Source organism: Papio anubis, chromosome 12 (genome assembly GCF_008728515.1).
Source record: "Papio anubis isolate 15944 chromosome 12, Panubis1.0, whole genome shotgun sequence".
NCBI lineage: Eukaryota > Metazoa > Chordata > Mammalia > Primates > Cercopithecidae > Papio > Papio anubis.
Genome location: NC_044987.1, coordinates 108,739,107 through 108,767,070, shown reverse-complemented (window position 1 = coordinate 108,767,070; position 27,964 = coordinate 108,739,107). Strand labels below are relative to the sequence as shown.

The 27,964-nt window shown below is 36.4% G+C and overlaps 2 protein-coding genes across 5 annotated transcripts in view; both read left to right on the top strand.

Moving 5' to 3' along the window:
• The first annotated feature begins 21,921 nt into the window (after nt 1-21,921).
• The window catches only part of LOC101007728 (olfactory receptor 10Q1), a 238,786-nt gene continuing 232,743 nt past the window's right edge, over nt 21,922-27,964 (top strand). Inside the window, exons 1-2 of one of the 4 annotated variants that reach the window (XM_031653591.1) lie at nt 21,922-21,993; nt 24,595-24,631. The gene's annotated coding sequence lies outside the window, so the exon portion shown is untranslated. Of the gene's footprint in view, nt 21,994-24,534; nt 24,632-27,964 lie in introns of those variants that run through there. The other 3 variants (XM_031653588.1, XM_031653589.1, XM_031653590.1) reach the window with 3 other exon arrangements.
• On the top strand, nt 24,591-26,814 carry LOC101003916 (olfactory receptor 5B12). The gene is given in 2 exon segments (XM_017948359.3): nt 24,591-25,038; nt 25,040-26,814. Coding segments are annotated over 2 exon segments (912 nt in total). The 5' UTR covers nt 24,591-24,613; the 3' UTR covers nt 25,527-26,814.

Sequence of the window (27,964 nt, the reverse complement as noted above, 5' to 3'; positions counted from 1 at the left end):
GTTTTATCCAACCAACCGAAGTGTTATAGTCCTTCTAATTCTTTGAGCTGCAACCTTCTGTAATGCAGAATCTTTGATTAGTGACCCCATATCAATAAATTTGGTATGATTCAACGTTATGTTCCTTTCATCATTATGCTACACCCTTAGAATCTATTGCCATATGTGTTTACTGAAGTCTTGTTTGTGTAAATTAGAAAACTCAAGTAGATCTTTGGAGCATCGAACAACTTCTCATAGGTCATACTTTGTACCTCATCTTTAAGAATCTCTTGGGGCTTGAGTCTACTTATAGGTCTAGATGCAAAGGGGCGGGGCTCTGAAAAGAATCAGCATTGTCTTGCATAGCAGTTGCTTCAGGGGAGGTCATTATAGTTTTCTAAGGCAATGCAGTTAATCTCAAAGATGGGTGAAATGGCTGATATCACTGGAAGGAGATAGATGATATCACTGGGGTGGGGATGGCATTACCACTGGGGGCAGACAGGCCCCTTCTACTGGGGATGAGTTGACCTCTTCTTCTAGGAGTAAGGAGACCTCTTCCTTTTTCACTGGCAAAGAAAACGCATCAGAATTTAGGGACTCAATGTCCCCAGCAGGGACTTCCCATAATGGCCAATCACAATTTACAGGAGCCCGTTCTTTTCCAATATCAATGTCCTTACATTAACAGTAGACACCTTGAGAGGCTGGGGGTTTAACTTGCATTGTAAGTCACCCAGTCATAGGCTGAGATTCTACATTTAATCTTCAGCAACCTCAACCCTGCAACTACAGAAGAAAAAAATCTCTTTCAGGGTACCATAGAAGACTCCAGGTCATGTATATGGTGCTTGAGCTGCAAATTTGAATCCCTGAGCTCATTCTTTTCTTTCACCACTTCATCCAGTAGCATTAGGAGCAACCAAGGAATGTCATAATATTTGTTAGCTTTCCAAAACTACTTGGAAGTATATATACAGCACCCAGCTTCCTACTTCTTATAAGTGGTTGGTTAAGAGTATCCACTGTAGGCCAGGCATGGTTGCTCAAGCCTGTAATCCTAGCACTTTGGGAGGCTAAGGTGGGCAGATCACTTGAGCCCAGGAATTGAAGACTAGCCTGGGCAACATGGTAAAATCCCATCTCTTCAAAAAATGCAAAAACATTTAGCTGGGCATGGTGGGGCATGCCTGTAGTTCCAGCTGTTCAGAAGGCTGAGGTAGGAGGATGGCTTGAACCCAGGAGGTGGAGGTTGCAGCGAGTCGAGATTGTGCCACCACACGGCTGCCTGGGTGAAAGAGTGAGACACTATATCAGGAAAAACAAACAAACAAACCAGATTACTCACTGCAAATATTTTGCATATCTCTCTTACCCATATATGCCGTGAACTGTCAGTGCTTTCTTTACTGATAAAAAAAGAGTCATTACCATCTTTAATAAAATTAAAAATGCAATTACAGAAACCCCAAACCAATTTAGAAAACTCATTCTTAAAATTCTGTTTTTCTAGAACCAGTTTTGGCACCAAAATCTGTATTCATAAGGGTTCTCCATAGAAACAGAACCAATAGAATATTGATAGATAGATAGGTATAGATAGATAGACAGATAGACAATTATAAGGCATTGGGTTACACAGTTGTGGAGGTTGAGATGTCCCACAATCTGATGTTTGCAAGCTGGAGACATAGGAAAACCTGTAGTATATAGTTTGAAGCCTAAGAAACAGAAGTGCCAAGGACAGTAGAAGATTGATGTTTAGCTCCAGCAGTCAGGCAGAGTGCAAATTCAACCTTCCCCCACCTTTCTTCTATTTAGGCCCTTAACAGATTGAGTGATTCCTACCTGCACTGGGGAGAGCTCTCTTCTTTACTGAGTCTACTGATTCAAATGCTAATCTCTTCTGGGAGCGCCCTCATAGACACACTCAGAAATAATGTTTAACCCGATATTTGGGCACCCCATGGCCCTGTCAAGTTGACACATAAAATTAATCAGCACACTGGATCTGGACATTTCTGCTTCCATTGTTCAGATTTCTTTACTATAATCTCATTCTTTTAATTTCTTTATCTTTTCTTAATGAATCCTGGAAACTTCCTTTAACAGATCTTTGATCTCACTCATTTGTTCTCTGGTCCTACCTATTCTGCTAGTCAACCTATCTTTTCAGTTCTTTATTTCAACTTTTTTATTTTCCATATATATCTCTAAGGGATTGATTTCTGTGTTATAATTGCTATTTCAATATCTTGCCTTATTTCTCTTAAGGTATTTATTATGCTTTAAATTCTTATTTTGTCTGTTCCATTAAATATTCTTCCATTTTAAACATAAGTTTTTATTTTTCATTTTTAATAGTGCTCATACTTTTAAGGTATATCTTTACTTTTTCTATGAGTTCATTTTTTCCCTGTCACTTATAAGCAGCCACAGTTTATGGTGTGTATCTCAAGACAGGAGACACAACCTAACACAGCTTGAGCACAGATTCTCCAGATAAATTTAGAAAGTATCTTTATATGTGTATTTATGTGGCAGGTATGTGTGTATCAACATAGGCGGTCTCTATGCTATAAGTTAGAGCACTCCTATTATCCTTCCTCCTCTCCAACAGATAACTTTACTTTCCCAGGAAACTCTTAAATACTTCTTTTCTAGGATTTCTTTCTCTTTTTTTAAAAAAAATTGCCTAGCCTACAGTGGTTTGGGAGGAAAAAAATGCTCAGAGGGCAACTAGCTTGAGTTCACTTATTTTTATTCGTTGGAGTAAGAATGCTACACTGGGCCACCAGCTTGCGTCCACCTGTTTTTATTTGCTTCTTAGTCCAACAGAGATTTAGAACCACCTAAATGTAAATCTTTAACTCAGCTTGGAACCCCTTCTTTCTCAAGGGTGCTGATCTGATGCTATGTTTCTTACTTAGCAATAGTGATGGGGCAAAGATATGTCTAGATGGGGCATTATTATCATTAATCCTGAGTGTCAACTTGATTGGATTAAAGGATACAAAGTATTGTTCCTGAAGTATCTGTGAGGGTGTTGCCAAAGGAGATCAACATTTGATTCAGTGGACTGGGAGAGGCAGACCCACCCTCAATCTAGGTGGACACCATTTAATCAGCTGCAAGCATGGCTAGAATACAGCAGGCAGAAGAAATTGAAAAGACTAGACTTGCTGAGTCTTTCACCCTCCATCTTCCTCCCATGCTGGCTACTTCCTGCCCTCAAACATCAGACTCCAAGTTCTTCAGCTTTTGGACTCTTAGACTTACACTAGTGATCTGCCAGGTGCTCTAGAACCTTCGGCCACAGACTGAAGGCTGCATTGTCTGTTGGCTTCCCTACTTTTGAGGTTTTGGGACTTGAACTGGCTTCCTTGATCCTCAACTTGCAGACCACCTATTTTGGGACTTCACCTTGTGATTGTGTGAGTCAATACTCCTTAATAAACTCCTGTTCATACATACATCTCTCCTCTTAGTTCTGTCCTCCTAGAGAATCCTGACTAACACAGGCATTTAAGAGGCCTAAGTAGAAAACTCAGTATCTTATTAAGGAATCATGGTTCTTGGCCCTCAACTATTCTAGACCACCATTCTCTACCCTTTCCCTTTTGGTCTCAACTACCTTTCATCTCTTCAGAGTTTTCATAGAGTTTTCATATTTTGTTCTAGTATCTATCAATTTCCTTCTCGCTCTTCTAGTATGTCCAGGACTGGTTTTGGGAGAGAAGTGGCAGGTACTTGCTGTTTGACTTTTGGCCTTAAGGTATACTTTAATATTTCCGTAATAACTTTATTTTGGGTTAATGAATGGCACAGGGATATTTAAGCACACAAGTTTTGTGAAGTAGAGACTGTAAAATGAGAAGCTGTTTTTATTAGGTTAAAAAATATTTGTGTGTAATATATTTATGTTACAGATGTTTCTTATATTTCAAATTGTAAGGTAGGAAAAATTAATTTTCCAATTAGAGAAAAGTGGAGCCCCGTGGGAAGTTCTCTTTGAGCTTGAAAGTGGTCTTGGATAAGTCATTGGGAATTTATGATCATTGGTCAAGACATGTTTGGGAATGCCTGGTTGTTGACAAAAACGTTTTGCAACTTTCAAGGTAAGGCCATTTGAGTCATGCTCAGGACCTAGAAAAAAAACCCTGTTTTTTTCAGAACACAATTTTCTCTATCCAGTTGGAGTAGGAGTTAAGGAAACTTGTTCTCTATTAAGCTGCCATTAAAACGGATGGCTCCAGACAAATTAAGAAAAGATATCTAGCCAAAGAAGATCAAGGGACAATCAATAAGTGGCTGGAAGGTTTGAAAACAGAATATAGAAGACCAAGTGCCAACTCTATCTGACAGGGCACCAGCCAGTGTTTTAGGGTGGTTATGTTTGATGCAGCCTCCCAATAACTCTGCTATTTAAGACATTGTGCATAGAACTCTTTTCAGGTCTATTAGGACTCTCCCAATAGGATACTCAATTTTCACCACAGAGATAGTGTCAAAATAATTTAACTAACTCAATGATTTTGTTGAGTACTGCTATTAGTTCATTCTCACACTGCTATAAAGACATACCTGAGACTGGGTAATTTATGGAGAAAATAGGTCTAATTAACTCACGATTCCGCAAGCTGTACAGGAGGCAAGGTAGGGGAGGCCTCAGGAAAATTATGATCATGGCAGAAAATGAAGGGGAAGCAGGCAAAACCTTTACATGGCAGAGCAGGAGGAAGAGAGAGCAAAGGGGGAAGTGCTATACACTTTTAAGCAACCAGATCTTGTAAGAACTCATTCACTAGCACAAGAACAGCATGGGGAAAATCCACTCCCATGATCCAACCACTTCCCACCAGGCCCCTCCTCCAATATGTGGGGGTTACAATTGGACATGAGATTCGAGTGGGGACACAGAGCCAAACTGTATCAAATACTTATTGTATGCACTGTTCAAGGGTGCTGAGAACACCATAGTAGACAAAATCATAAATATACCTGCTCCTATAGAATTTATGTTCTAGTAGTAGGAGAAAGACAAAACAAATAAAAAATGTTTGTGAGAGTGTTATACATACTATTGAAGTCAATAAAGAAGAAAGGACGGGGGGTTCTCAGTGGTGGTGAATTTTCAATTTCATCTTGAGCATAGTATAACTATAAAACTACATCAACTGATGCTAAAGGGAATGCTTTTAACATTTTAACTTTATGTATAATATTTGCTATAGGATTTTGTAGATACATTTGATCAGATTTAGGATATTTATCTTTTTTCCCTGTTTAATGCTTTAAAAAAAACACAAATGGATGTTGAATTTTATCCAGTGATTTTTGTTTTCATCTATTGAGTGATCATAATTTTTTTATATTGTTAATGTGGTAAATTATACTGATCGATTTTCTAATGTTAAATCAAGCAAGAGCATTTATGGAAATAGTCCAATGTGTGTGTGGTATATTATCAATTTTTTTTATATCGATGGGATTTGTTTGCTAATATTTTATTTAGAATTTTAGCCTCTAGTTTAATAAGAGAGATTGACCTGTATTTTTCCTTTCTTATAACATCCTTGCTGGGTCTTATTTTCAAGGCACGTTGGCCTCATAAAATTAGTTGAGAAATATTTACTCATTTTTATTCACTAAAATATTTTTTATAAAATTGGCATTATTTCTTTTCATATGAGCTTTACTGAGATATGCTTCACATATCACACAATTTATCTTTTTAAAGTAGGCAGTTCAATTTTTTAGTATATTCATAAAGCTGTACAATAATCACCACAATTTTAAAATATTTTCATCATATTCTAATGAAAAGAAACCCTATAACTTTAAGCTATCATCCTATCCCCACTCCTCACATCTTCCCCCTACTCCTACCCCTAGGCAACCAATAATCTACCTTCACTATATATTTGCCTATTCTGGAGATTTCCTGTGAATGGTATCACATAACATATGGTCTTTTGTTACTGACTTATTTGCTTAACATAACTTTTTAAAGGTTCACCCATGCTGTAGCATGTGCCAGTACTTCCTTTTATGGCTGAATAATATTCCATTACATAGATAGATGTACTACATTTTGTTTACACCATTCATAAATTGATGGAAATTTGGGCTATTTGTACTTTTGGGTTTTTATGAATAATAATACTATAAACATTTGTGTGCAGGTTTTTAATGTGTATATAGATTTTTATTTCTCCTGAGTTATATACCTAGAAATAGAATCTATCATCACATGACAACTCCATGGGTAACTTTCTGAAAAACTGCTAGAATACTTTCCAAAGTGGTTGCACAATTTCACATTTCCACAAGCAATTTATGAGGTTTCCAGTTCTTTACATTCTCACTAACAATTGTAATTATGTCTTTTTAACTTTAGCCATTCTAGTAGGTTTGAAGTGGGTATCTAATTGTGGTTTTTATTTGAATGTTATGAATCACCAATGATCATGAGTATCTTTCTTGTACTAATTGGACATTAGTGTATCTTTGCATAAATGTCTATTCAGATAATTTGTACATTTTTAATTAGGATGTTTGTCTTTTTGTTACTGAGTTAAAGAGTACTTCATATATTCTGTCTTTTTATGTTTCGGGTATCAGAGTAACACTGGCCTCATAGACTAAGTTGGGAAGTAAAGAAGGAAATTCTTCCACATGCAACAACGTGGATGGATCTGGAGGAGGTTACGCTAAGTGAAATAATTGTCACAGAAAGACAATACTGCATGATTCCACTTACATGTGGTATCCAAAATAGTCAAACTCATGAAAACAAAAAGTAGAATGGTGATATCTAAGGGTTGGAGCTGGTAAAATTGGAAGTTGCTGTTCAATGGGTATAAAGTTTTAGTTATACAAGATAAATACGGTCTAATGAGATAGCATCTCACATCATTAAAAATGGCTATTATTAATAATTCAAAAAATAGCAGAGAAAAAAGGAACACATATACTATTGATGGGAATGTAAATTAATTCAGTCACTGTGGAAAGCAGTTTGGAGATTTATCAGAGAACTTAAAACAGAATTACCATCTGACCTAGCAATCCCATTACTGGGTATATACCCAAGGGAAAATAAATAATTTTACTAAACAGACTCATGTATTCATATGTTCATTACATCACTATTCATAATAGTAGACATGGAGTCAACCTAAATATCCACCAAAGGTGGCCTTGATAAAGAAAGTGTGGTATATATATGTCATGAAATACTACACAGTCATAAAAAAGAATGAAATCATGTCCTTTGGAGCATAAGGGGTGCAGCTGGAGGCCATTGTTCTAAGCTAATTAACACAGGCACAGAACAGCAAATACCACATGTTAAGTGAGAGCTAAATATTGAGTACACACAGACACAAAGATGGGAACAATAGACACCGGGGACTACTAGAGGAGGGAGGGTGGGAGACAGGCAAGGGCTGAAAAACTAACTATTGGGTACTGTTGTCACTACCTGGGTGATGGGATCATTTGTACCCCAAACCCCAGTGACATGCAATTTCCCCATGTAACAAACTTGCACATGTACACCCTGAACCTAAAATAAAAGTTGGAAAAATAAAATAATTCCCTCTGAAAAAGAAAGAACATGAAGAGTGCAAAGAGAATGCTTGCCTTTTTAAAGATTCAGAATTATAAAAGTCCATTATTAAAAGACCTGTTGCACAACATTGTTCCTGTAGTTAACAGTGCCGCATTGTATACTTAAAAATTTGTTAAGCAGGTGAATCTCATGTTAAGTGTTCCATTCACAGTAAAAAAGTTGGAAAGTGGACCCTGTTATATTTTTTTGGAAGAGTTTATTAGTAACTTATATATTTTTTCACTGTTTTCTAGAATTTACCAGTGAAGTCATTTTGGCTTGGTTTTTCTGTGTGTGTAGTTGTTGGATTACTAATTCAACCTCTACTTATTATAGTTCTATTTGTATTTTCTATTTTTTCTTGAGCCATTTAAAAATAATTTATACCTTTCTAGGAATTTGTCCATTTTATCTAGATATTTATTATATTGGCATACAATTGTTCATACTATTTGTTTATAATCCTTTTTATTTCTGTAAGGTCAGTAGTAATGTCTCTTGTTTCATTTCTGATTTTACTAATTTGAGTCTTCCTTTTTTCTTAGTCTAACTAAAGGTTTGTCAATTTTATTGGTGATTTCAAAGAACCACTTTTGGTTTTATTGTTTTGTGTCTACTTTCTATTCTCTATTTTATTAATTCCCCCACCCCATTTTTATTATTTTCTCTCTCTGGTTGTTTTAGGTAGTTTAATCTTTTTTTCTCAATGTCTTAACACGCAAGGCTAGATTATGGATTTGACAACTTTCTTATTTTTAGTATAGGCACTTACAACTATATTACCCCATTGTGACCAGAGAGCATACCTTGTCTTATTTCAATTCCTTTAAATTTATTGAAGTTGGTTTTATGGTCTAGCATCTGGTCTGTTCTGGTCCATGTGAATTTTAGAATTCATATTCTGCAGCTGTTGGGTTATATAAATATCCATTAGATCTAGTGGTTTGTAGTGTTATTCAAGTCTTCTGTTTCTTAATTGATCTTTTGTCTAAATGTTCTATCCATTATTGAAATTGTGGTATTGAGACTGGGCACAGTGGCTCATGCCTGTAATCCCAGCACTTTGGGAGGCTGAGGAGGGTGGATCACTTGAGGTCGGGAGTTTGAGACCAGCCTGGCCAACATGGTGAAACCACGTCTCTACTAAAAATACAAAAATTAGTTGAAGAGCATCTGTATTTCCTTCATGGTTTCTTTAGGGCTCACCTCATACATCTTAATCTCCCAGGATCTACTGTAGCTTTATATTAACTTAATTCCAGTGGAATAAAGAAACATTACTCATATACACCTCTATATCCTTTCCCCATTTTGTGCTATTGTTATATAGATTATATATCAATGTGTTATAAACTCAACAATATGTTGTTATAATTTTATGTTTTTTAAAAAGCTGAGAGAAGAAAAAAATAGCAAGAACATATTAATAACTTTTATTATTTTACCTTCTTAATGTATTGCCTGGCATCATATCTTAATCCAATATAACTTCACGTCCTCTCACCCTTCTAATGATATTATTAATAAAGATAGTAAATTCATATATGTAGTCTCAACAATTATATATGTATATATATGTATACTCCCCTACACACACACATACACACACACACATACACACATATATATACAAACTTCATACAATTGCTTTATAAATCAGGACAGAGAAGAAGGGAGGAGCAATATGCATTTATATTGTCTTGTTATATTTGCCTAATTATCTTTATAGATGCTGTTTGTTTTTTGTGTTTAATAGTATTGCTGTCTGGAGTTATTTGGTTTCAGTTCAATGAATTTCCTTTGTATTATTATGATAAGTGTTGGGTCTCCCAACATTGAATTCAGTTTTTGTTTATCTGGGAATGCCTTTATTTCCGTTTCATTTCTGAAAGATAGTTTTGCTGGTTATAAGATTCTTGATTGACTGTACTTTTCTGTGGGCACTTTGCGTATGCTATCCACTGCTTTCTGGCCTTCATTGTTTCGCATAAGAAGTCAGCTGTTAATCTTCTTGGAGGTTGTTTTTTTTTTTTTTTTTTAAGTGATAAGTCATTTTTCTCTTGCTGATTTCAAGATTTTTCTTTTTTCTTTGGATTTTTGTATATTTGTGGTGGTATTTCTATGTGTGTATCCTATTAGGAGTTCATTGAGCTTCTTGGATATACAGATTTATGCTTTTCTTCTAATTGGGAAGTTTTCAGTCATTTTTGGGGGGAGTATCTTTCTACTGCATTCTTTTTCTTCTCTCTCTCTCTAGGACTCCCATCATGTATAGGTTGGTATGCTTTATGGTATTGCATTTTGATGATACTCTGTTCATTTTTCTTTAGTTTTTGTTCTCTGTGTTCTTCAGATTGTATAGTTTCTAATGATTTAAGTTTACTAATTCTTTCTTCTGAAAGTTCAAATCTATTCATTTATTATGATTTTCAACACCAGAATTTCCATTAGGTTCTTTTTCAAGTAATTTATATTTATTGATAGTCTCTATTTGGACAAGGCATTGCCATCATGCCTTCCTTTACTTATTTAAGCATAGTTTACTTTAGGTCTTTGAGTATATTTATAATTGCTACTTTAAAGTATTTGGCTTATCTCAGAAGCAGTTTCTATAATCTGCTTTTTTTCTATCTGTGAGTCAGCCTTTTCTTTCTTTTCTTTCTTTCTTCCTTTCTTTTTCTTTCTTCCTTCCTTTCTTTCTTTTTTTCTTTCCTTCTTTCTTTTTCTTTCTTTCTTTCCTTCCTTCCTTCCTTCCTTCCTTCCTTCCTGCCTGCCTGCCTGCCTTCCTTCCTTCTTGCCTTCCTTCCTTCCTTCCTTCTTTTTTTAGATGGAGTCTTGCTCTGTTGGCAGGCTGGAGTGCAGTGGCATGATCTTGGCTCACTGCAACCTCTGCCTCCCAGGTTCAAGTGATTCTCCTGCCTCAGCCTCCCAAGTAGCTGGGACCACAGGCATGCACCACCACACCCAGCTAAGTTTTGTAATTTTAGTAGAGAGAGGGTTTCACCACGTTGGCCAGGATGGTCTTGATCTCTTGACCTCGTGATCCGTCTGCCTCAGCCTCCCAAAGAATCAGCCTTTTGTATTTCACCTTGTGTTTCATTTTTTTTGTTGTTGCTGCTGAAGTCTGGACATTTTAGATTATATATCGTAGCAACTGTGGTTACTGGTTCCCCCATTTCAGGGCTAGTTATTGTTACTAGTCTATTTGTTTAGTCACTGTTCACCACTGGTTGGACTATTTTAGTGAAGTCTATTTCCTCTGCAGTGTAAAGTCTCTGATGTTTCTCCTTAGGAGGCACATTTTCGGGCACATGCACAGTCAGTCTGGGATTACCATAGTTTTGACAGGCTAGATTTGACTCTCTTTCTACAATAATATCCATGTGTTAAGCTCAAATACTGTTGTATGATTACTGTTTCCTACGATGTTCTGTGCCATATATTTCTCCACAGACTGATCTGATTAAATTTGGTCTCTTTTAAAGGGATAGTTTTTGATATCAGTATTTGAGAATTCTTCTTACCTAAGGAGAGCTCTTCTTAATTGCCACTTTCCCAATTCTTCATGATCTATAGCTGGCCCATGGTTTAACTTACATGTCTTACAAAGCCATGAGTCTCCTCTTAATTGCCTTCCATTAAAACTTCCTCATGTTTAAGAGTTCTCTTGGGATTGAACTTCCCAATACTGTGTCTCAAATAAGGACATTTGTTTTGGGGAGAGCTTTGTATATCCATTATTTTTACCTGCCACTTCCCCTAGTCTAAAGATTTAAGCTATGGCTCTGGAGCTGCTGGTGAAGACAGTGGCACATTTCTTTATAACTCATATTCTGCTTAAGAGCAGGAAACTGAGCAAAGAGCATTGTTATCTAGTCTTCACAGTTTGATTCTCCTAGAAATAAACCTCTGCATTATAAGAAATTCAGGACAAAGGTGAATGAGGTCTCAGTATTCCCAGAATACCATGCCTTAGGTAGAAGGTCCATGAAACAAGTAAAGGTTGGGAAAAAAGGAACTCTTTACCTCTTCAGCACATTTGTTTGGAATGTAGCTTCTACCACAGATAACTTGGAGGCCATATGAGAATTGCTGGTATTCTTTTCCTCACAGAAAGATACTATTGCCCTTAACTAGAAGCTGGGGGAGAGGAACCTTTATGTTCTTGGCTACATGTTTCTGGAGTGGAGTTTTCATTACACTGGCCTGATAGTGAAAGGAAAGAAATAAGATGTGATTAAAATGCTACAGATTCTGTGATGGTTAATACTGAGTGCCAACCTGGTTGTACTGAAGGATGCAAAGTATTGTTCCTGTGTGTGTCTGAGGGTGTTGCCAAAGGAGATTAACATTTGAGTCTGTGGACGGGGAGTCAGTCCCAGCCTCAGTCTGGGTAGGTACCATCTAATCAGTTGCCAGTGTGGCTAGGATAAAAGCAGGCAGAGGAGCATGGAAGGACTAGACTGGCTGAGTCTTCTGTCCTCCGTCTTTCTCCTGTGCTCGATGCTTCCTGCCCTTGAACATCAGACTCCCAGTTCTTCAGCTTTTGGACTTTTGGTTTGCCAGGAGCTCTCAGGCTTTCAGCCACAGACTGAAGGCTGCACTGTCAGCTTCCCTATTTTTGAGGTTTTGGGACTTGGACTGGCTTCCTTGCTCCTCAGCTTGCAGATGACCTATTGTGGGACTTCACCTTGTAATTGTTTGAGTCAATACTCCTTAATAAACTCCCTTTCATATTTACATCTATCCTATTAGTTCTGTCCCTCTAGAGAACACTGACTAATACAGATTCTTTCTGTTTTTAAGAAAGTTTTAATAGATTGTCTGAAATGAGTGTTTCTTCATTTTCTGTGTATCCTTAGGACTATGTACAGAGGCTTCAGATGATTGGTTTTTGTTTGTTTGTAGAGGTGGAGTCTCACCATGTTGCCCAGGCTGGCTTCAAACTCCTGGCTTCAAGCAGTTCTTCTGCCTCAGCCTCCCAAAGTGCTAGGAATATAGGCATGAGCCTGACTGATTGTTTAAAATTTTTTTTTTACTAGCATCATCGAGGAAATGCCTACAGAGCTCCTCACATTGTCATTCAAAGGCAGAATTGCTATTTCTTTCTTAAATGTTTGATACTGTTTAGAGGTGAAACCATTTAGACATTGTATATATATTTGTCAAAAAGATTTTAATTATATATTTAATTTTTAAATAGATACTGGAATTACTCAGCTTCTGGTAAGTTGTGCTTTATCTAGGATTGTGTATGTTTTATCTGAATTTTCCATTTTATTACTTTATAATTCACTCTGGATCTTTTAATACCTATGATCTGTAGTGATGTGTTTATTTTTCCTATCTGTTCATTGGTTATCTGTTTAATCTCTTTTGCTCTAATTTTCTGATTTTTTCTTCACTAGCAGTGTTGTTCTTATGTAATAGTCCAGAAGCAAGCAGTCCAAGAGTGCTATCCTTAACATGGCTTCAGTATTTGTTTTGGTACCCATCATCTGTTATCCAATAGGAAAGAAAAAAACAGTGTCCAAGAGAGTGCTTGCCCAACTATTTGCGCTTAGGGATCAGAAGTGGCACCCATCATTTCTTCTCATTTAGTCACTTCAACATATCTAGCTGCAAAGGGGTCTTGGAAATGTAGTTTTACCTGCATAGTCATATGTCTTCCTAAAACTCTATTACTATGGAATAAAGAAAAATGTGACATTGTGAGATAACTAGCACTTTGATTTATTTTTTGATTTTTTTAAATTTATTTTGTCTCTATGGTCCCCAAATATGTTTAAACTTTCTTTATCCATTACCTAGAACATAGTCACATCCAAGGAGGATCAAAGATAAAAAAAAAAAATACTATCTCTACAGACAGACTTCTTTATCAGGACTGACTTCTCATGGTCTCACATATATTTCCCTCCTACACACCAAATATAGAATGGTGGGATAGAAATAGGATAACTGAAAAAAAAAGATTCAGAACAAGGAACAAGTAAAGACAAGATGGTAATTATACTTATAACCATTATTATGTAATGGGACAAGAATTTCCAAGGCTCAAAACTTTTTTAGTTAAATCATGTGCTGAGGTCCGATTGTTTGTGACCCACAAATTCATGTTAAACTCTAATTACCAATGTAGTAATATCATTGTGTAGTTTCTGAGACTAGGTCATTTGGGGTTTTGTTTTGTTTGAGATAGGGTCTCGCTTTGTCACCCAGGCTACAGTTCAGTGATGTGGTCTTGGCTCACTGCAGCCTTGATCTCCTGGGCTCAAGTGATTGTCCCACCTCAGTCTCCTGAGTAGCTGGTATTACAGGTGTGAGCCAACATGCCTGGCTAATTTTTTCGATTTTGCATAAAGACAGGAGTTTGCCATGTTGCCATAGCTGATCTCAAACTCCTGAGCTTAAGTGATCCACCATTCTCAGCCTACCAAATACTGGGATTACAGGTGGGTGCCACCGTGCGCATCTGCGAAGCTAGGTCTTAGAAGGCAATATAGCTTTTGCTTGGGTCTTTGTCTTAGAACATGCATTATGGGAGTTTTGGGTGAGTGTATAAGAAGTCCTATTCTGAAGCCACCATGCTAGAGAGAACAAAGTAGAGAGAATACAGAGATAGTTAAAGAGACACTTTAGGAATTTCATCTATACCAGTTCCCAGCTGTTTGATTTTTTCTGACTCAGGTAGGTGAGCCTTCTGATGATTATAGTGTTCAGGCTTTGAGGTGCTCCAGCCCCTGCTGAATACAGCAGAGATGGGTTGTCCCTACAAAGCTGTACTCAGACTGAAGACTAATGATTAAAGTACATGTTTTAAGGCATTACATTTTGAAGTGGTTCGTTACACAACAAAAGATAACTGGAACCATGCTATTCTTGGGAGCTGTACATCTTTTGTCACCTACTCGTTTGCTTTTAGGAGCAAGCAATCATAATAGAAGCGATTTGATATTTTCTTAGATAAAACACTGTATTTGTAAAACATGGCTAAGCCTTCTCTTCTTTCTAGACAAATGGACTCCAAATGGAACTTGGGAACTAATAAGAGTTAACAAAGATGTGGTAAAAGAAATAGACAACATGATTGTGGCACAATGGTGGAACAGGAGTTGTGAGTTGACTCTAAAGTCATTTAAAATTAAAATTTAATTTTTTTTGAGACAAAGTCTAACTGTGCCACCCAGGCTGGAGTGCAGTGGTGCAATCACCACTCACTGTAGCCTCGACTTCTTGGGCCCAGGTGATTCTTCTTCCTCAGCCTCCTCAGTAGCTGGGACTACAGGCATGTAAGAAAGTTGGATTTCTTAGTCACTACATGGAAATTAACCATAAGAAAAGCCACACAATTTACCTGTAGTTGTTATAAGTCCAAGATATAAAATTTCATATAAAGTTGTGCAACTTACAGTACAGGAAAGAGAACAAAGATTAATATTCAGAGTATAAAGTGGGAGTACCAGCCATGTGCCAGATTTTAGTATCGGTCAGGTGATGGCTTCAGGAGTCAAGAGGCACAATCAACACACAAAATGTTTATTTGCAAAAAGAAAAAGGTCCCACTTGACATGGAAATTATGTTGTCTAAAGTCTTTGTGACTAGTTGAAAGTTCCAGACTGTGTTCCTTTCACTGTCCTGGTGACCACATCCATTGCTGCCAAGAAAATTAAGTCTCTTTTTCTTTATTTTTGAGAACCAATAGGCATATTGGAGAAGAAATAAAAATTCACCTACCCATGACTTTCCTTAGCAAATTCCTTTAGAACTTGGTCCCTACAGGCAAAATTTAAATTAAAATATTCAGTACATGAGACATAGAGCTGTAGATGCATTCCCAGGAGAAATTGTCCTCTAAGATCTCCATGTCAGTATAATCCCCTTCAAGACATCAGTCACTAGACCCTTAAATCTCGATCTGGCTTTATTCAAGCTCACTGTAGTGGGAACAACCTGCTGCCTGGGCAATCTTGTTTACTTGATTTGCTTTTATTTTAATGAGGTCTTCAAGGACCCTCTTACTGGGGGCCCTTGCTCTCATAGTGACACTGCTGCCTTCCTTTAGTCAGAATGATCTCAGCTAATACTCTCTGATAACAAAAGTGATATTTTTAAATAGGTTGAGCGCTTCGCCAAATATTGAATGTCCTTTGTCTTATTTCATTCCCAAGCTACAGGACTACATATTACTAATTTAATTAAAAAGATATGGAAAATGAGGCTAAGAGAAGTAAAGGAACTCATTCATTTTTTTCAAATCTGAAACAGAAACCTAGAATTTAGACTTTTGAGATTGGGCACGGAATGCCAAGGAATCCACTTATGGACAGAATGGTATATTCAAAGGGATGAAATAAGATTCTTCTAGATCCAGAACAAAGGGGAAGCCACAACTTGCTTCTCCTAGTAAGTCTCCCTCCAACCTCACCCCATAAGGATGCTGGTGGTTACGGTGCTGAAACCGGAGAAGGGAAACTGGTACACAGAGAATTGGGATTGCCTTCCCCCGGGAAGCCTTAAAAAGTGTTGGATTTGGTTGGGTGCGGTGGCTCACCCCTGTAATCCCAGCACTTCGGGAGGCCAAGGCGGGTGGATCACGAGGTTAAGAGATCCAGACCATCCTGGCCAGTATAGTGAAACCCTGTCTCTACTAAAAATACGAAAATTAGCTGGGCGCAGTGGTGCAGGCCTGTAGTCCCAGCTACTTGGGAGGCGGAAGCAGGAGAATCACTTGAACCAGGAAGGTGGAGGTTGCAGTGAGCTGAGATTGTGCCACTGCACTCCAGCCGGGTGACAGAGCAAGATTCTGTCTAAAACAAAAACAAAAACAACACAAAACAAAACAAAAACAACAATAAAAAAAGTGTTGGATTTACTTAGCATATCTTAAGGCGAGGCAGAAGTCATCCAGTCATTTTTTTACAATTAAAAACCAGTTGGTTTATATTACCAAATATGTGATACCTAAAGGGAATATATACATAGTATCTATTAAGTCGTGAAGCATAACAACGCTCATGAAACAAATCAAAGAATAGAGCATTAACAATGATATTACAGAACAAGGCAGAGAAACAAAAAGAGCCAGCATTCACAAGAGGCCCTGTATTTGTGGAAAACTCTGTGGTAACATTAAATATGGGACTCAAAATGATCATTCCTGAAAAGTTGGTATGTGGAAAAGTGACACATGCCACATATACCCCCCCAGACACACACCCTTGCTGATGTATGTGCAAAATCCTGGGACCATACATTCCCCACTTTTTCTACTCTAGATTAATTATAAACATTCTTCATGTTTAAATGAATATTGGACAGGGTTTCTAGTCCAACATAAGTAGTAATGTAAAGTTCTGAGGTACTTTGAAAGATAAGTTCCAAGGTACTAGAAACAGGAAGCTTGTTTCTAGTGCCTCACTTCTTTAGGATCAGGACTATTACATTTCACCTTTTTTTGACTTATATGTAGTATCATACATCAGTGGGTTGCAATAGTGTAAGTTGCTTCCCTTCACCAATGGATTTTCAGATGTTTGATTTTGAAATTCTGTCACAAAACATATTTCAGGTGTTGCTAATGTTTTCAAATGAAGCAATACTTTTGAAATTATGCAGTTAGCAGTGGAGCTAAGTCTTCAAACTAAGTCATTCTACTCCACCTCTAATACTGTTTCCATTAGCTCAGTAATACTGGTGTACAATTTTTCAGCTAGGATTGGATTTTGTTTAATAGCAATGAAAATGCTAGTGGTTTAAGTAAGATAAGATTATTTCTCTTTTACATAGAAGAAAGTCTGATCTGTCTGGTCTTTATCTTGGGTTTCTGGCATGGAGTATCCGAAACCCTTTGAATTTCCCAAATGATAAGAGTGTCTTTGTTATTCATGAGCCCTTTGGATCCATTTCACTTTATGTTAATGAGGTAATTGAAGATGAGGGCTGGTCACCAGAAAGACCACCCATGTGATTAGAAGGTTAGGGCCTTGAGCCAGACTGCCTCCAGTGAGAGAAGTGGGACTGGAAATTGAGCTTACTTGTGTGGCTGAAATATAATCAATTGTGCCTATACCATAAAACCTCAATAAAAACTTAGGATGCCAAAGCTCAGTTGAGCACCCTGGTTGGTGAACACACTCATGTGCTGGAGTGTGCCATGAGAAGAAGCTCTATGTTTAGAACCGTCTCAGACCTCACACTTCGTATCTTTTCCTTTGGCTCATCCTGATCTATATTCTTTATAATAAAACTGTAATTATAAGCACAGTACTTTCTTGAGTTCCATGAGTCATTCTAGTGAATTATTAAACTTTAGAGGGTTGTGGAAACCCTGGAATTTATAGCCAGTCAAAAGTGTGAGTGATCTGGGGTGACCTGAAGTGCCTCTGGCATCTGAAGTGAGGGCAGTCTTGTGGAGGATTGAGCCCTTAACTTGTGGTATCTGTACTAACTCCAGATTGGATCTGCACTAACTCCAGGATTGAAGTACACCAGTTGGTGACAGAATATATGGCATCTTCAAGAAAAAATTAAGGACTGAATTTCTTTTTAGGTCTCTGCCCTACAGCTTTAAGTGTGTTTTTCATCCTATTGTTCAAAATGGTTGCTATTGCTCCAGCTAATAGATCAACATTCCAAAATAAATTTTAAAATGAGTAACTTCTCCCTTTTGAAAATAATTTTTGAACCCAGAATTTAATAGGCTTTCTGAAGTCACAGTGTTTGGAATTGGGTTGTCATTAAACTGTAAAAGTGTAAGAACACTTTTTAAGTTTACACCAGTAACTGTAAACTTTACAGAGATAAACTTTTGATTAGCTGACTTTCAGAACCACAGTCACTGCAATAAAGCTCTCATTTTTTGTCTGGATTTTAGAGTGGGAACTGTAACTGATGAGGTGTCCTTAGGAGATGTATTTTTCATTAATTGGGTTACTGCACATTAGTCATTCTGTGTCCAGATTCTCTATTCTGTTTAATTGTTCTATATACTTCTTGTGTCAACACACAATAATGTTTTTGCTTTATAGAAAGTTTTGATATATGGTTGTATATTTCTTTCAGCCTTCTTTATTTTTTCAAAGTTATCTTGAGTATTTTTTCTTTATATTTTCATATAAATTTTAGAATCAATTTGTAAAATACATGTTAAGATTTGGATTGCACCGCATTGGTAGATTAATATTGGGAGAAAGGACTTCTTCTTTTTAAACTCACAATATTAGATCTTTTGATCCATGAATATGGTATATCCTTCCATCTACCATAGCCTCTTTATTTTCTGTCAGTAACGTTTTGTAGCTTTTTTGTGCAGAAGTCTTGTACAACTACATTTTTGAGATTTATTTATATATATTCGGTCATTTTGATGCCAGTGTGAGGTGCTGTTTATTTATTTTATTTTCTATTTGTTGTTGGTATATAGAAATATAATTACATTAGTATATTGATCCTGTAACCACTGTCCTTGTTAAATTCACTTATTAATGTTAATATTTTGTCTTTAAATTATCTCAGAATGTAAACACTATGTTGACCTAAAAAAATAACTTGAAAAGTTTTCTTCTTTTTCTATTTTTTGCCAGGCCTTGGTAATTTTGGTATTATTTTTAAATGAAATGACTAGGTTTCATCATTGAAAATATATGTGCCTTGGGGTATCTTTTTATCTCAGAGAGAAGGTTTAAAAAATTTTTATACTTAGGCCGGGTACGTGGCTGACGCCTGTAATCCCAACACTTTGGGAGGCCAAGGCGGGTGGATCATGAGGTCAGGAGATCGAAACCATCCTGGCTAACACAGTGAAACCCGGTCTCTACTAAAAATACAAAAAAATTGGCCAGCTGTGGTGGCGGGCACCTGTAGTCCCAGTTACTCAGGAGGCTGAAGCAGGAGAATGGCGTGAACCCAGGAGGCAGAGCTTGCAGTGAGCCGAGATCGCACCACTGCACTCCAGCCTGGGAGACAGAGCAAGACTCCATCCCCCAAAAATAAATAAATAAATAAATAAATAAATAAATAAATAAATCTATACTTAGATCTAAGTTTTCTATATAAATAGAAGACTGTTAAATTTTTTGTTGATTCTTGTGTTAGTTTTAGTATGTTTTCTTCTAGGAATTTGTAAATTTTATATACATTAAAAAATTGGTGGCTTTAAGTAATTCATAACAGTCTCAGATTAAATTTTTAATAATACCTTTTTCATTCCAGATATTGGTAATTTATGCCTTTTCTATTTATTGATAAGTTTTATTAGGGATTAATAAACTTAATTAGTATTTTTAAAATATCAACTTTCGACTTTGGTTTTTAGAAGTTATATGATTTTTATTATTTCATTAGTATACAATTTAACTTTTATTCTTTTCTTCTATTACCTTTAGTTTAATTTTCTGTTCTTTTTTATCTTCTTGATCTGGATGCTGAAATAATTGATTTTCAGTCTTTATTTTTTTCTAGGAATTTCTCCCTAAGCATAACTTTAGATAATTTAATAAAGTTTTCATTTTGTACACTTATGAGTATTCAGTGAAAATATTTTTAACTTATTTTTAATTGGTTGACTAAATAATACATATTTATTGTGTACAACATAATTTTTTGAAATATATATACATTCTAGAATGGCTAAAGCTAGCTAATTAACATACGCATTACCTCAAAAAGTTATCATTTTGAGGGTGAGAACATTTAGACTCTATCCTTTTAACATTTTTCAAGAACACAGTATCTTGTTTTTAAATATATGGATCATGTTGTACAGTAGGTTTTATGAATCTATTCCTCCTTTCTAACAGAAATTTTGTATCCTTTGATACAAAGCATGGCCATGCACAGAGGCAAAATCACTCTGGAGTCTGAAGTGCTGATGACATGAACGCCTTGGTTGTAGATGCCCCACTGCTGCCTTGATAACTCTGTGTGGGGCACAGATGCTTGTGAAGCAGCTGAGAAGCTGGGGGCCAAAGTCCATGCATGTGCAGAGATATAGTGGCTCTAGGGTCCAGAGTGTAGGTTTGCTCAAAGCTACAGTGGCTCTGGACTCTGGGCCTCAGGCTGGTCAATATTGTAGTGGACTTAGTGCATGCAGTGTGTATGTACACACAGCAACTAGGCCTCTAAGGTGTGGGGTGTGGCTAACCTATAACAGTAGTGGCTCCCGTGTTTGAGGCAGGTGCAAAGTTGGAAAGAATGGTGGCTTTGGCCATGGGGCAACAAAACAGTTGCCCCTTCTGGAAGCATTGGTGCAGCAGTGTTTCATTTTCTGGGGGCTCCATGGTGGGGATGGCTGTTGATTATCTTGGTAGTGAAAGATGGCAGCAGAACCTCTGTACAGCAGGTTACTGGGAACAATGGTGGCACTCATAACGTGGTTGATAATGCTGGAACCTGCTTTTCTTTGTTCCTAGACATCTCTAGACATCTCAGGTATATACAAATCTCTAACAGTCTTTTCTATGTGGTTATTCCTCTCCCACCTTTTTTGTTTCACTATGTTGCTACAGGTTTTTAAATGGTCCCTTGAGTCCTACTAAGGCTATTATCATTCATGGATAATTATTGGTTGATTTTTTTGTGTGAGGGGAAGAGGATTATATCTCCTATTCTGCCATCTTGTTTATGTGTCACTCTGTTTATTTTGTTTGTCAAGGTTTCTTTGGTGGAGGATGCTGAAACAGAAATTGACAAGGAAGAAGTCTAGTTATGAAGAAAACATTCTGGCTTCTTTTAGATTCTGTTAACTTTCTTGAAACTTGGGTCCTTTACCACATATATTTCATTTTGTTTGGAATTGATCTTTTCCATACTGGTTCTTTGTCATTTTTAAACTTGGCTGAAATCTTAATTTTCCAGAGAAAACATTCTGACCAAACAATATAAAGTAGATTTATTTTTTATCTCATTTTTATGTATAGTTATATGCTTATTCCATATGTACATATGTATTTATATATGTATATATGCATATTTATGCATGTTTCTTAGGGAGTTTATTTGCTTACTGTCTGTCTTCTCCATTAGATTTAAACGCCATGGGCACAAGAATGATGTTTATTTTGCATGGGTCTGTGTTCTTAAATCTCATCACTATGGCTAAAATCCACTTGCAATAAATAAACAGTTGATGAATTAATATTTCTTCTCAATGGTTCAAACATTTAAGGCGAATTAAAAGAAACACTAATCCCTCAAGTCCACATCCCTTATTTAATGATAAAATGTGTGTCTCTGTCTCTTAGTATTTATGTCAAATCACAGTCTTGAAGGACATGCTGTGGCTTAATTTGTGCATTACCCAAGAGAATAACTGAAAGCAACATAAATACATTCATGATCTCCCACAACAAGCAGAGCTGGATCCCCACAGATTCTTTAATCACCTGATTTCCAGGTATGTGAGATAAAGTGTTTTGTAGCCCTCATAGAGTATGTGTCCCCTGAGAGCTCCGTGACCATATAATTACCTTCTGGTTCCCACTTTTCAACTGATCAAGTACCTATATGATTCCATTTGGCTTCATATTAGAAGGAGCAGCCCCAGAACCAGAGTCACTTTGACCATTTATTTATTCATCTGATTGTCAATAGTCATCTAGTAGTAACTATGACCTTCTCCAAAACTGATATATAGCAAAGAGCCTGCAACAATGTTTATAAAAAACTCCAGTAATAATTATGTTAATTGAGGTTGTGATTATCACCTCTTACTGAGTATAAGAAATTATAGGTTTCCTATTCTTTTCTTACCATAGCAGCAGTTTTCAGGCTGGATGTTGTTGGGGCTATCTTTTATTATTTTCTTTTTTATAGATTCAGCTATTGATATACAAATGAGTTAAGAGTCTCATCTACAAAGAAGGAGCAGTAAATACAGGAGTAGAGCTCTTGTTAGCTGATTCCAAAGCCAATAGCATTTTTCTTTCAATTTCTCCCTGCCTCTAAAGAACTTTAAGCCTTTTGGCCAAACACTAAAGAGGAGTCTTCAAAAAGTTGTTTTCCTTTTTTAAAGAACTTAATTTCTGATGTGACATTCACTTATATATGAAAGTGCTGGACCCGAACTTTGTATTTCTCAGGGGGAAAGGTAAGTCTCTGGATCAAATCTATTGTCTGCACAAAGTTGCAGGGGCAGAGGTAGCTAGAAAAATGCATCAAGGTACCCATTTCTCCTTTGGTTTAATCAGAGATTTGGCTCTAATATTTTGAATATTTCTTTTATCTGTTTCACACATCCAGAGGCTATATATATTGAATATTCCTCATCTAAAATATTTGGGAACAGATGTGTTTTGGATTTTGGATTTTTTTAAATTTTGGAGTATTCACATGTTTATAATGAGATATATTGGGGATAAAACCCAAATTTAAACACAAAATTCATTTATGTTTTATATACACATTATATCCATAGCCTAAGTAATTTTATGTAATATTTTAAATAATTTTGGTGCATGAAACAAAGTTTGTGCTACATACTTATGTGTGGAATTTTCCATTTGTAGCATCATGTTGGTGCTCAAATAGTTTTGGATTTGGAAGCATTTTAGACTTTGGATTTTTGGATTAGGGATTCTCAACTCGTATTTCTAAGCACTAATGAGTTTCTATTAGAATATGTATACTTATTATGTGACATAAAGAAAAAGCACAAGAAGGCCTCGAGTCCCTGCTTTACAAAGAATAAAATTACATTACTTTGAACAAGTTATTTAAACTATTTATTTCTCAATTTTCTTTTTCAGGAAATATGATAGTATTAGTTCTCCTAATTCTAGAGTTGTTGAGATAATCAAATGGAATGTCAACATAAAATTTTACTGTAATCTGGAAGCCCATACTAATTTTTTTAAAAAAAGAAAGACAGAAGGAATGGTGATTAATAAATGAGGAAGAAATCAGGCTTAGAAGCCAGTTATAAAATGCACTGAAATAGAGATGTGCAAAATTACATAAGGCACAACTAACTAGTGGAATGAGGAGACCTAATTTCATGTTCTAATTCTGCCACTAAAAACATCTGGTCATTGGACACAATTTATTAACTACATTATGGACTGACTGATGGTCTGCAGTGTAGATGCGATTAACATCTATCACACAGTTCTGAGCAAAGGAGAAAACACTTCTCTCTCCTTGGGAATGGAGAATAAGAATATTCTGAACTTAAACATGATATTTAACAATTTAGATATCTATCTGGTCAGGGAATGTATCTCGTGCATTAGTGTAAACCTGGCAATTAGCATGCAACATGGTGCTCCATTTGAAATTAGTGCTTGTAGAGAGAATGAGGAAATGAACACATCCAGAAATTTATGTTGATTGGTCAATTGGTTGGTATTACTGAATAGTTATGTTCCTTTTTAACTTTTTGAAGATTTTTTAAGGGTTGGAAGAGGTTATAAACATTTGTGGATGCAGTTATTATCATTTAACTGAGATCTAGAAATATAGGTTATTTGCATGAAGCCAAGAAAACTGGTAAGTATATTTGATTCCTAATTTCATGCTATTCCATTCTTCACATTGACTTACAATGATAGATTTAATTACTCCATCAGGCAGTCAGTTCATCAATTAAATAAATTACTATCTTATGCCCACTTTAGGTTGAATGTAAAATATTTAAAGGAATTTTTCCTTATGATAAAGAGTTAAGGCTTTAATTCAAAGTGATTTGGTTTATATTTTGCCTGTTCCAATTAATTAGTCTTATGATCTTGTATGAAGCTTTCCTTTTCTGTACCTTAGTTCAGTAATCTATGAAATTAGGAGTTTGGGATGGATTATCTCCAAAATCATTTTATTAAGAATGCTCTATGAATTATTGTAATTTACAATTACATTTTGTTGTCATGGGCATGTTTTAGATCCAGGACTGCTGGAAACAAGTAATTAAAATACTGGAATAAAGCACAAAATGGGCATAGTGACTGATCTCAGTAGTCCTCCCTCCATTTATCATTCTGATTCTGTCTTTTCATTTCTACAGGGCAGCTACATCATTCCCAATGGAGAACAACACAGAGGTGACTGAATTCATTCTTGTGGGATTAACTGATGACCCAGAACAGCAGATCCCACTCTTCATAGTCTTCCTTTTTGTCTACCTCATCACTCTGGTTGGGAACCTGGGGATGATTGAATTGATTATATTGGCCTCCTGTCTCCATACCCCCATGTACTTCTTCCTCAGTAACCTCTCCCTGGTGGACTTTGGTTATTCCTCAGCTGTCACTCCCAAGGTGATGGTGGGGTTCCTCACAGGAGACAAATTCATATTATACAATGCTTGTGCCACACAATTCTTCTTTGTAGCCTTTATCACTGTAGAAAATTCCCTCCTGGCATCAATGGCCTGTGACCGCTATGCAGTTTATTACACCACCACCATGACAACAAATGTATGTGCTTCCCTGGCCATAGGCTCCTATGTCTGGTTTCCTGAATGCATCCATTCATACTGGGAACACTTTCAGGCTCTCCTTCTGCAGATCCAATGTAGTTGAACACTTTTTCTGTGATGCTTCTCCTCTCTTGGCTGTCTCATGTTCAGACAACTACATCATTGAGATGGTTATTTTTTTTGTGGTGGGATTCAATGACTTCTTTTCTATCCTGGTAATCTTGATCTCCTACTTATTTATATTTATCACCATCCTGAAGATGCGCTCATCTGAAGGACACCAGAAGGCCTTTTCCACCTGTGCTTCCCATCTTACTGCAGTTTCCATCTTTTATGGGACAGGCATCTTTATGTACTTATGACCTAGCTCCAGCCATTTCATGGGCATGGACAAAATGGCATCTGTGTTCTATGCCATAGTCATTCCCATGTTGAATCCACTGGTCTACAGCCTGAGGAACAAAGAGGTTAAGAGTGCCTTTAAAAAGACTGTAGGGAAGGCAAAGGCCTCTATATGATTCATATTTTAATTATAAAGGATTCACAATAAGATAATTTCCTCCACCTCATATTAATCTTTGTCTACTAAGTCCAATATTTGGGTTTCCTCATGGACAGTTTCTATTGACTGTTTTCTTAAACATATGAATTGGCCATACTTTCCTCATTCTTTAAGTGACAATTTTTGTTAAAATCTGGATATTTTAAATAATAAAAATACAGCACATTCTAAAAAGCATCTCTCTCCTCCCATCTAGGCTTTGTTTTTGTTGGTGGTACTTTTGTTTGTTTAGTGATTTTCCTGAGTTACTTATGTTAATTCTTCATTTCTTGTTGTGTGTGGCCACTGAAATTTCTACTCAGTTAGGTTAGCGGTCAACTAACAATTGGACAGAATTTTTTTAAGTGCTTTAAATGGTTAATTCTCTGAAGCCTTATGCGTGGGCTTTGCACGTGTGTGCTGGAGCATGTTTTCAGTGCTCCAGCAGTTTAAATTCTGCCTTTAATCTTCGTGTCCTTTTTGTGCAGAGCCTCAAGATCAGTCACAAATGAAACGTTAGGTCCTCTCAGGTCTTTCCTGTGAATACATAGGGCCTTGCCCATATGCATGACTTTTGTAATCCCCAGGAATATATGGGAGCTTTTCAAAGCCCTCTATAGATTTCTAATGCCCTCATCGATTTTTTTAAGAGTTTGATTAGATTATTGTATGCTCCAACTGATATTTACATTTTCAGGCAATTGCGATGTTAAACAATTGCTGCTCAATGCTTTGACAAACACTCTAGGAATAAAACTTTCTCACTGAGTGAACTGAGTCTGGTGAAATAGAGACAAAATTGTGAATGGGGTTTTCCCAGGAAGCTGCCAAATAGATGAAACAGTGACAATTATCTGGGAAGCAGGCCCATTAGCAATCTCCAACACATTTTGTTCACTTCAATGGTTGTTAGACCATTGTTTTTTTCAGCTACCATAGTTCCATGTGTGCTGGTGTTCAAGGTTACCGCAAAGCTGGTGGATAAAGCAAGCTAACATACCACAAAACTCACTGTTGACACTGAGATTCAGTCATTGTTTTTGAATGAATACTCCTTGAATTGTTGCATGTCCTTGGTTAGTTTCTAGAGTTTCAAAACACCGTTTTACCTGTGTTATAATTGCTTTTATGGAAGAGCAAATTTTTGGAGGTCCTTGCTTTGCCATTCTGGAAATGTTTATTCTACCCTTTAAATTTTACTTTATTTTATTTTATTTTTTTGATACAGAGTCTCGCTCTGTTGCCCAGGGGAAAGTGCAGTGGCACCATCTCAGCTCACTGCAATCTTTGCCTCCTGGCTTCAAGCTATTCTCATGCCTCAGCTGCCTGAGTAGCAGGAATTCAGGCGCGTACCACTGTGCCTGGCTAACTTTTTGTATAATATCTTTAGTAGAGACAGGGTTTCACCACATTGGCCAGGTTGGTCTTGAATTCCTGGCCTCAAGTGATCTGCCTGCCTTGGCCTCCCAAAGTGCTAGGATTACAGGTGTGAGCCACTGTGCCTGGCCTTATTCTATCCTTTTAAATTTAAGCTTCCTCTATTATAATCCTCTCTGAGAAAATTGTTTTTTTTTTTCATAATATATAATTTATAATTATATATTTATCTGTGAGTTTAAGTTTTTAATGTCTCCCCATTAGACCAAAGTCTATTTATGCAGGTACTTTTTTGTTTTGCTCTGTATACTATGGATTTAACAAAATGGCTATCACCTATACGTGTCACATTCAAATTACTGAAAACCAAATATAAGAAGAAAATTATAAATACATTCAGAGGAAAAAAGACACATTACATACAGAGGAACAAAAACAAGATTCACTGCAGATTTCTCATCAGAAGCAGTGCATGCCAGAAAACATCTGTCAAATGCTAAAATAATAAAGAAACCCTGTTAAACCAAGTGAATGTATTCAAAAATAAAAGAGAAATAAAGACATTTTTCAGACACACATGCTGCAAGTTCATTGTCAGCAGCCCTTCACTGCAAGAAATATTGAAGGAATTTCTTCAGACATAAGAAATCTGATGCCAATCAGTAATTTACATTTGTGCAAAGAAATGAAGAGCACTGAAAATGAGTTAAATGAAGACAGATAGACATAAGACCTACTCTTTTTGTATTTTTAATTGTTTAAAAGATGACTGTCTAAATCATAAATAGTAGGAATATACTCTATATTTATGTATAGAATACATACAAGGAAAATGTATAATAATAATATAAAGTATTAGAGTGCATAATTGGCAGTATATGTTTGCGACATCCTTAAACAACTCGTAAAATGGCACAGTATTATAAAGAAGCATACTTTCATGAATTCCAGACATATAATGTAAACTTTAGGGCAATAGCTGAAACAATTTTGAAGAGAGGTATTTAATAATAAATCAACAGTGGAGATAAAATGGAA